The sequence below is a fragment of the Aegilops tauschii genome, chromosome 1 (assembly GCF_002575655.3).
Source record: "Aegilops tauschii subsp. strangulata cultivar AL8/78 chromosome 1, Aet v6.0, whole genome shotgun sequence".
In the NCBI taxonomy this organism is placed as follows: Eukaryota; Viridiplantae; Streptophyta; class Magnoliopsida; order Poales; family Poaceae; genus Aegilops; species Aegilops tauschii.
This window is the reverse complement of record NC_053035.3, coordinates 140,328,475-140,339,275: the sequence shown is the minus strand read 5'-3', so window position 1 is coordinate 140,339,275 and position 10,801 is coordinate 140,328,475. Positions and strand designations below refer to the sequence as shown.

The following is a 10,801-nucleotide window of genomic DNA, read 5'->3' as shown; positions in this document are numbered from 1 at the left end:
GAATTTTGGGACAGAAGGAGTACTTCGTTAGGATCATGGTAAGTGCGTCAGGACGATTACTTAATACAGTAGAACTTTTCGTGCTTGAGTATCATATGTCAAACACCGACGTTCATCTCCTAGTTATATGTTTTCCTACTCGCATTTTTGTTCCACGGTTTGTTTTGATGATATAGAAATTTATATCATATTTTATGTATTTGCATTCATTTCAGGTGGTCTAACTAGGCCTGTATTCTGAGACATGAGATTCAGCTTCTCTGACACGATAGCATTATGAGTAGATGATTGTAATTACAAGGTAAAGCAAGGGCCAAAGAGATGATTAATAGAATTAGTGCTAAACATTGGATTGACGACAACTACAGAATGATTAAACTCCTTTCGAAGAAATGAATGACTGATATAATGCAGTAGTTTTGGGGAATTTGGAAGTGCTAGTTTTCAAAATAAAAATAAGTACCCAAATGCAAATGCTGGGGGGCTAGCAGTAAATACAAGTCACGGTGCATCACAAGATAGAATAGTAGTGATGTTTATTTCTACTTTGCGGATGATACAAATCAATGGCTGTCATCTACAGCGCGGGCCACGGTATGACAAATCAAGGGCTCCAATACGAAACGATACAACTTCTTTCTGTAACACCCGTCCTCTGTATCAGCATGACATTTGCGCCACATTCAAAACAAATCGACTTCAAGAACTTAACAATCATCTGTTAGTTTCAGGAATTAGAAGAAAAATTGCAGGGAGGTTACTGTCTGCAAATGTAGCATGCTTACACTTACAAGGCAACGTTTGTATACCTTATCCATACTTATTAGTTCTTCAAAGAAACCAATTCATTTACTAAGCCCCCCCAAAAAAAATCATTTACCAAGATTATTGCCAATTCACAGTAATTTAATATCATTGAACTATTACTGACAATTGTTAGCTCTTTGAAGGACCAGTGACATTGCATTTGCTAGTCCAATAATTCTTGGATGAAGGCTTCCCAAAATTCTTGGATGATGGCCAGTTAATGACAAGGCCATGTAATTCTACGAGCAAAACTGAATGCCAGTTCATATTCTAAAGGTCTGTCCTAGACAAGCCAAACGGCTGGTACACATGGAAGAGATCAGTACATCAGAGACAGGAAAGTTGTTTAAGGCGGTGGAATCATTTTATCTTTAAAGCATTTTCCGTGTACTCAGGCAATTTGGTTAGTCTAGGACAGCCTTACAGCAATACACGAATGAGAACTTATATTGCTCATAAAATTTCAAAGAGTTATCAGTTAAGTACGAGTAGTTAGCAGACTGTCCACTAGCACAAACTGGATAAGCCATAATCAAAGTGCTGTGGAACCAGACAATTCTTTCTTACGAAAATGCCCGACAGTCCTTTACCTCACTTCTCCGTACTTTGAAGAGTAGAGATGGTTGTGCTGTGGAAGGCAGTAACCTCACTCAAGTACTAACCATTTTCCTTGAAATTCCCATTGAATTTAAATGTTTGACTTGTTCAATCAAGAGCTCGTCTGCACTGTAAATAAAAAATAATTATTGCTCAAAGCTAGTTTATTGGTAGGTAATATGGCAGCTCCTGCTGTCACTAAGAAGGCAAGAATTCATAAAATGATGACTTGTTAATGCATGTCTGCCAACTGAAGTTATGGTTCAGTGGTATTTTCATGGTCAGTGGTATTTTCAGCACAAACACAAAGTTTAAATAATTGTACTCCAGGAATTGATGCAAGCAGCAGTGAGCGATTACTAACAACTGACTATAATAAGCCCTTGCATCTATCGTTGACATGTGTGTGCTTGACCTCAAGTTTGTTAACTTGAATGGAATTTTGTTAAAAGCGTAATTTGTGATCGATGTGTCAAAAGCATGCAACTATGTGAAAAAATCTTGCATGTGTGATTCTACAGATTTTATCCATGTTATCACTAATATCTTTCCAAACAAGCATGGGCAGTTCTCTTAAGAGAAAAGGTACACCTGCAATGGACAGAGTTAATGGCTGACTGGAAGTCAAAATTTCCATGGCAGACATGAAGTCATGAAAAAAAACTATTAACGAAGGTGCAAGAATGGAAAATTAGAGTGGTGCAAATTGGAAAATGGAGACAAAACGTAACCGCGAATTCATCAGCACCGTAAAATATTCAACAATCTGACAGCAGAAGAATTTCCAGAGTTATTATCACAGGCATAAACAGCAACTACTCAAATAATAGTCACAGAATTAGTTACCGTGATTCATATGTATTCACAAAGGCAATAAAGTACAAGCATGCCAAAATCTGAGAGTTGTATATATCACAATACTTATTCTGTTTAAATGCATATGATGAACAAACAGCACAGCTTGAACACTCGATTATCCTATCACAAGTCAAAACTATTATCAAGATGGTACAAATGGTTCATTTACTTCAGGTCATGCGGAAAAGAAATTTGGACGCCTGATAAAATCTTAGAAAGAATAGGCTGATCAGTACCAAGTATTTGTAGTATACAAATGCAGGGAAACATAAAACATTCTTTTATGAAATATAATCAAAATCTGGCACTAGAACTGAATGACAAAATGATGTAATCGGCAGAAACTAGTACGATCTGCTATTTCAAAACTGGAAACAGTCAGCAATCAGCGGTATCAAGAGATGGCTGTTAAACTAGAGTAACAAATATTCTTGGTCACCCGCAAAAAACGTGTGTGTGTGTGTGTGTGTGTGTCTATATATATATATATATATATATATATATATATATATATATATATATATATATTCTTGGTGGCCACTAATGAAGGATGTAAATCAGGATTGTCCAGTTTGAAGATATCAAAATATTTTTTGAACCAAGCATTTAAAGTACCCACCATAATACAACAAATAAAAACGAGAAGCATGTACAAAAAGGGCTAGGAAAGGGCAACAATTGGAGATAATAAGAAGATATAGAGCCATAGTTTCACTCACCAGGTAGGCAGAGTCCAACTTGGTGGGACATTATATGAGGTTAGACGGCTGACACATGATAGTAGATATAACAAAGATAAAAATCTTGGTGGTGCCATGAAGTAATTCAGAATTGGAATGGATTGCACAGTTTAGAGAAGATATATTATCTTCCAATAAATACAAGTGCAGATCTCTGTATCAAACTATGAAGATGACACATATTTGAGCTTTGCTTCCAAGAACAATTTTCTTGCCACTTGAACCGCCTGTGGCACAAGCACAAACATCCAGAAAGGAGAAAGCTACTCATTGTTTCAGCCTGGTTGTCCAAAAACAAAGTTCCAAGATTTCTCACATTTCTGTTAGTTAACCTTTCTCATCTTAGCACACTAAGTACAACAGTGATACATTTGATGCTATACGGTATTAGAAACCTGTACCACAGACCGAATGACCGGAAGTGGGTGGGCCTCAGTATTAAATACATACTTGTCCAGTGGAAGAATATTACTTTCACCAAACAGCAAATACAGGTACTTCAATGTTTCCCCCAGGAAGAAGGTTTCCATTTTGTCTCTCCTAGGTGGAGGTAGGCTTGTGACATCATCCAGTGAAGTATAACCACCAGAATCAACTTTTGTATACTTCTCAAAGGCCTGAAAAATTTGCCAACCCCACTCCCTATACCTGTACACAAAACAGCTTTTTTTATAACAGTAATAATAAACAACAACTAGCATGATGCAACACAAAAGTAGGCAGCCTGAAGGTTATATAATATCCCAAAATCTTACTTTGGATCCTCTGTGATTCTATGCAGAACAAAAAGGGATTCCAGAGTCTCTGGGCGTAAAAGGTTGTGACGATCAAGAGGCTTGATTGTGATGTCACTAATATATTCAGAACTTTTGTTCCCGCCATCAGGTCCACCTTCAGGATTACCCTGCAACATCCAGACACAAATACGATGTTAAAATATAAGAAAAATAAAATGTTATGTGGATAGCTCAAGAGTACGTCAAGATACTCCATAGCTCAGTGAATTGCTTACCTCAATGTGAAAATAAGCAATTTCAGGAGCAAGTCCAGTAGAAGTCACAAAGTACATTTCAACACAAGTTTTAGCCAGATCTTCAGCAAGCTGAAGATTTTCTATGTCTTCTTTAGTTAGAAGATTACTTTCAAGAGCCTTTTTCTTAGTGATACCCTTTGTTGCACCCAGAGCAAGGGTGCCAGGAAGAAAACAAACCTACAGAGTGAAGACATGACATTAATTCTCAAGGAAAACTAGTGTGCATCAAAATTAGGGTCAAAAATGTTATTCAGGGAAAGAAGGATTACAAAATGAGGAGATTCTCATTATAGAGAAGAAGTGGTAGATGCATGATGAGTCGCATACCAGGTGATCCATTTTAGGGCTAAAAGCACCATTTCGTCCACTGGGAAGCTCCCCAACAAAAACTAACCCATTTGGAGTAGTTTTTCGAACAAGAAGATGCTTGACCCCTTTCATCGCTTCCGTATACATTTCAAATAGATACTTCAAGCTAGTGTTACGATAATTTTCTTGCTGAATCCAAACTTTTAATAGGTATTCATAGTAACTGTCACCACGCGACCCTAGTCGAATATTCTCTCCGCTAAACTGTCCAGAGTAGGGACTGCATACAAGAAGGCAAGAATGAGAATAGCCATTTCTTCTACAATTGAATGCTTCTGATGATAGGAAAATGCAATATAATATGATGACGGGTAAAGTTTACATAGTCGCGCAAGGTATATAAGGGTTGAAGCCATACATACTTAATATAAATAGGCACCAAACCCTCCACTGTTGGGAGTGTTCGCATATGCTCTAACACCTTCATTGTCTCTGAGTCATACTTTGGATCTCCTGATATTCTGCTAAGGTAACTGAACTCCAGTTGCAATGTTGTAGCCTCAGAGGTACTGCTTAAGCCATCAGGGGATGCATGTGCAGAACGATCACGAAGAACAACATCGCTAAAAGGTATAGCCGATGGACTTGATGTAAAAGCTAACAATAATCTGTCTGCTAAATCCTTTGAGACTGCCAGCAGACGATCTGGATTAGTCTTGTTAGGTGCTACTGCTATCCCAGAATCACCTCCTCCTGCTTGGTCTCCACCACTCAAATGATACGCACTAAGAAGCCCTCCCAAGACACGGATAGTGGTTTCAAATAAGTTGACCTGCCCTTTCTCGCTGATCTTTTTCATTAGGTTGTCTTCAATCCATTTTGATGCTTCAGACACAATATCGTCAGCACCCATTATTATTGCAGTGTCTAAAGAATCCACAACAGTAGCACCTAGACCTCCTAATCCGTCTACACCTCTGCGGCTCAAAGGCATAAGCTCATCATGACCCATCGCATAATTTCGGTAGCCAGACCATGCATGTTCGAATGCTTCTTTAACTTTCTTCTGCCTGGATGTCCATTCAGATGAAGGGGGGTGGTGAAGTATTGAACTGTTCTTATATATTTCATTTGGAGGAAGACGTGGAGGTAGCCTTGGTGGCTTTCTCCAGAATGTACGGATAGTAGGAGAATCTTTACTGGCATGTCTACTCTCTACTTCTTTGTTATGGAGCTCACCAGATACAAAACCCTTTGAACTTCTGTGCGCAAGCAAGTATATTAAGCCAGAAACCATTAAAAGACTCAAGAATTTCCCAAGGGTGAATTTTCCAAATTGGTACTTGCTGCTCTTAGAAATAAGAGCCTGGGTAACCATCTACATATGAAAAATAAAAAACCTTAGGAAAGAACTAATTAGCACATAACAACAATACATACATATTCTACATGGCAAGGAAAGAAACTGATGTAACTCCGCCTATGTTGTCTCAACATAGCCGGTCCCAGGCCCGGGTAAAGGAGGAGGGTTGTGATAGGCTTGGCAAGCCAATGTAAAAACTCAGCCACTCTTATGGAGATGAAACCCAAAAGATTTTCGTTAGATCTTATGGGTTTCACCTCTAGCCTACCCCAACTTGTTTGGGAGTAAAGGCTTTGTTGTTGTTGTTGTTTAAGGAAAGAAACTGATGTGAATTCGGATAAATATGCTCCCTCGTAAGAAAGAAAAGACACAAGTAACTATAATATACTAAAAACACAATACATTTTTTTAAATAAAGCATAGCTTTATTAAAGCTTAACGGTGCTCGGGCAGGTCGCCTGCGACACAATCGGCCACATGGGCTGGTACATCAGACCCCCATTCCACACAGTCGGCCACATGGGCTGGTAAATCAGACCCCATTCCACACAGTCGTTCGGGTGATACAAACAGCCAAATTTGGATAACTCATGCGCAACAATGTTTGCACTTCTACAACAGGCGGAAACTAAATGTTTAGACTAGAGAATCCCGCAAAAAACAAAAATATATGGCCACTGAAATGCCGGCCCTCTTGTTATTAGTGGATCACAAACCGATGAATCATCATAGATGTGCCTAATCAAATCACAGCCATGGTTATCATAACTATACCTACACCAGTCACGACCATTAGAGTTACGTAATTCTACAAAAATTGATGGAAAAGACGCTAGCCATTGAGATCCACTACATGTAAGTGCCAAGGAAATGAAAATCACATATAGTCCAAGGCAATGTATTCCACCAAATGTAATCACCAAGAAAAAGGTAAAGTCCACTAAGATAATGTTTCTCATGTTAGTCAAGTCACCAAAAAACATCATAGATATGCGTATATAAGGCATCAAAGAAAAGTATGCATTCGTATATGGACAAATTAATGAGAACATATGCATGCCGCAGCTTACAACCGGTTACACATAGGCAGATTCATCCAACATACGTACCCATCCAACATGGGAACATGACCGACTCAAAATAATGAACCAAAATCTAGACATCTTATCTCCTTTCTCAAATGTGACCAGAGACATCTATGGCAATGTTCCTCTGTTAACTAACTACCTTCTATTGGAGCAATAAAAGTAAGGGCCAAGTCGAAAAGGGCAACTAAGTATACCGTGAGCTCAATATAAACAACCATGTGACAGGCTAGAAATCTTTAATCTTAAATTCAGTTCCATGTACTCTTCACGTAGCAACCTACCAAAGATTGTCCTAGCCATCCCAGATAGACTTATGTACCATGTCGAGATGTTAGAACATAATCGACTCAAGATAGTTAACTAGTTTAAGAATGTCTTATTTTCTTTATCAAATGTACCTACGAGTGTCTACGGGAATATTCAAGGAAATTTAGAAAAAAAAAACGAGCCTTTAAAAAAAAAGCAACGTTGCAAAAAGTACTAGGCATAAATTCCTAGTTTTGCCTCTACCTAGCGCCTATCTCGCCTAAGCACACGCCTAGCACAATTAAGTGCAAGGCGTTCTGCTGTAGCCTAGTGCCTAGGCACACTTAAAGTGCACACCTGTGCGCACTTTTTTAACCATGCAAAAAAGTTTTTAAAAAATACTAGAATTTTGAAAATAACAAATAGAAAAAAGTCTTCAGTAATATCACGAATTCCATAATTTTCTACAAATTTATAGTAACTTACTGGAATATTTTTCTTGTTCCCTGAACTTCTCTACTTCTATAGATAAAGTGACCCCAGCTACAACCTAAAAACAATTGGTTGTCCATGTACCTGTCCCGGCATCCCAGATCGACTTCCGCGCCATATCGAGATGTTGGAACATAATTGACTCAAGAACCAAGATAGTTAACCCGGTTAAGGATGTCTTATCTCCTTTATCAAATGTGCCTAGGGGGTCTACAGGAATATTGCAGGAAATTTATAAATCAAGGACATTCCGGAAAAAATATTGAAAAATGCAGGGATTTTAAACATTAAAAATAGAGAGGACGTTTTTACTAACTTTACGGAATTCCATGGTTGTCTTTGTCCAGAAAGTTTAAGTAACTATACTGCATATTTTTGTTTTTGCTTAAACTTCCTACTTCTATAGATAAGATGATCTTGGTTAATTTCATGCAGTAACGTGATATTACATACAACCAGCCTGCCAAAATCGAACACAAAAGAGAGAACCTTTACTGACTATCGAATTCCACAGTTTTCCATATAGTTTTAGAATCTACTGGAATTTTTTTTTCCTTAAATTCCTACCTCTAGAGGTATCGTGATCTTGGCTAATTCCATGCAGTAACATGACATATAACCAGCCTCCAACTCAATTTCAGACCGGCGAACAATTATGCATAGTTCAAGTACAAACTAAAATACAAATGAGTCAAACAATAATCTATACCTACTATTAAAGCAAGGTGATATTCTTGGTTTCGTCCCGCATCTGTCCTACGCTAATTAAGATTATTATACGCGAGGTGGTACTAATTCTTACGTCATCCATCCACATCGATCGTTTCGATAGCTTTTTTCTTCTCGTACGCTCGTACGTCGCCTGGGTGGGCCTCAGCCCATTAAATGCAGACGAGTCAGCCAGCCCAGCTGCTATGGTAGCCTGCGCAAAAAATTAGGCACTGGGGTTTGGGATCAAACTCCCAATCTTTGGTCCAGCACGAAGATTATTATACCCTCCGTGAAGCTAGCAGCCGACATGACACGATTCAAGCCGTTCATCAGCGCCCCCATGTTCTTCCCTACTCTACCTTGTCCACCTCGTGGCCACGCCTAGATTCAAGGACCAACACGACAGAAGACAAAAGACAAAGAGATGGCTAGAATCTTCACTGGTACAATGAAGTAGAGAAATTTTTTTCAATCGAAGAGCTACGGAATTTTATATTGGAAAAATTGATTGAAACCATGTAAGAATTTGAGATTGAAAGATGGATTAAAAATTTTACCTAATGCAAATTGTACAGATACTACGATGTGAGAAAAAAATGTCTGGCCAAAACGTGTTTTAAAAATTCACGTAGCTGAATGAATCTACAAATAATAGCTAAATAAATACAATAGGAATATTAGTGGCTATTCAAATAACATTATAGCCTCCCTCTTAAAATAAAAAATGTACAAAAACCAATTGGTCACTCCAAATGCACCATCTTTGTAGAGAATCTTTTCGATGAATATAAATCATATAGTGTATCGTGCAAGAGAGGGTGTATGGATTAATTGTGGCTTGCCGAGTGCGGGCCTCACGTCCAAGTCGATGGGATTAATTTTATAAGTTTTAAACATTCCTTTTGCTTGTGTTGATCAATGACATGTGTGTCGTGCGAGGACCAAGATAGGACTGACGCTTATTCTAACACATTGCGATTAGGTGGCCATCGCAAGCAGTATCAGGCAAGGCGAAAAGGAAGATATGCGATAATATAGGTGATGCACCGTGTTGAAATAGAGGACCCGAGATGTGGAGGGTCTTGAGTTATGATAATTGAGAGCATCTAAAAAATCTCCCGTTGCAACGCACGGGCATTTGTGCTAGTGAATAACTAAAGATGTTCCCGCTTTGATTCAATTAACTGGCAATCTAGTGATGGTAAAGCACAACAGTTTCCATGCCTGTCAATGCCATGTGATTCTTTTAGGGTGACAAAACCAGTGGAGATGATTAGGGCAATATATACCAACAATGTGAACTTTGCTGCACAATCATTTATCACAACAAACCTACCACTTCATTCATTTAACTTAGCAGCCTCAGACAGATCACTAAGCCAAAAGAAGCACCTAAGACCCGACGCTACAGAGATCCAAACGTACGATCCATTCCAGCACCTCTACGGAAAGTAGGTAAACCCACAGATCCGAGGTCACGAACCCCTCAGAACCAACAAGATTTCCGGGTTCTCAGCTCCTCGAATAAACATACACCGATCGAATCACCTAAGCGAATCTAACCGCCGCAGCGCACGGATTCGAGAACATCGTAGTGACTGCCGCGGAGACCAGGTCTCTCGCCGGCCAATACTGCGAAAGGAAATGGGGCCCTGGATCACAAGCACCTTGAGGCGAGATCGTTGGCGGAACTTGGCGTTGTTGTATGCGCCGCCATCCACATCTCGCATCGAGTAGGGGAGGGGGGCCGAGCCGCCGCTCATCCGCGCGGATGAGAGGGCTGAAGAGGTGGCTCGGTGTTATCTCCGCCGCGCGCGAGATCCGGGTGGAAGGAAGAGGGTGGGAGGGGGAGGGAAGCGGCCGCGGGACAGACGGGACGGGTACTCGCGCAGTTGTTTCTTGTCTTTCCGTTTTTCTACTGCTCACTTCGTTTCTGTTTTCTTATTTTTGTTAGAACAATTGGATAAAGTGACACGCTGTTCTTAAGAATTTAATTCAGTAACACACATTTCCTTTTCTTTGATTATTTTTTTCTGCCAGAAAATTCCGTTCTATTCATCTTTAGTCATGGCAGTATAACAAACACTAGAAATAATAAAACTTACATCCAGATCCATAAACCGCCTAGCGACGACTACCAGCACTAAAGCGAGCCGAAGGCGTGCCGCTGTCATCCTCTATCCCTCGCCAAAGCCGAACAAAACTTGTTATGGTAGACAGTCCGGAAGTCGTTATGTTAAGGCCCATAGGACCAGCACAGCAGAACAACGATCGCCGTCGATGAAGAGTAGAGTAGATCGGAAATATCCAACCTGAAGACACATCAACGTAGATGAACTACGACTAGATCTGAGCAAATCCACCCAGGACAGATCCGTTAGAGACACACCTTCACACGCCCACCGACGATGCTAGACACACCACCGGGACGGGGCTAGGCGGGGAGAACCTTATTCCATCTTTTGGGAGTCGTCGTCGTCTCGTCTTCCTGAACAGGACACAAAACCTAACAAAACTTGAAGGAATATCTAGAAACAGAGCCCTCCCGCCGACAAGG

At 39.8% G+C, this 10,801-nt stretch overlaps 1 protein-coding gene and 1 long non-coding RNA gene across 2 annotated transcripts; both read right to left on the bottom strand.

The window, feature by feature from the left end:
* Window positions 1–382: 382 nt before the first annotated feature.
* LOC141042256 (uncharacterized) lies at window positions 383–1,506 on the bottom strand. Its single transcript, XR_012204195.1, has 2 exons — window positions 1,398–1,506; window positions 383–718 (listed from the first exon to the last, which is right to left on the bottom strand). It is a non-coding gene; the product is annotated as an uncharacterized lncRNA (long non-coding RNA).
* A 1,577-nt stretch (window positions 1,507–3,083) lies between these two features.
* On the bottom strand, window positions 3,084–10,209 carry LOC109759492 (mannosyl-oligosaccharide 1,2-alpha-mannosidase MNS3). Its single transcript, XM_020318319.4, has 6 exons — window positions 9,912–10,209; window positions 4,767–5,722; window positions 4,363–4,624; window positions 4,015–4,212; window positions 3,758–3,906; window positions 3,084–3,650 (listed from the first exon to the last, which is right to left on the bottom strand). The coding sequence occupies exons 1-6, from the start codon at window positions 10,005–10,007 to the stop codon at window positions 3,380–3,382; spliced, it is 1,932 nt and encodes a 643-aa protein (XP_020173908.1). The 5' UTR covers window positions 10,008–10,209; the 3' UTR covers window positions 3,084–3,379.
* Between the last annotated feature and the right edge of the window lie 592 nt (window positions 10,210–10,801).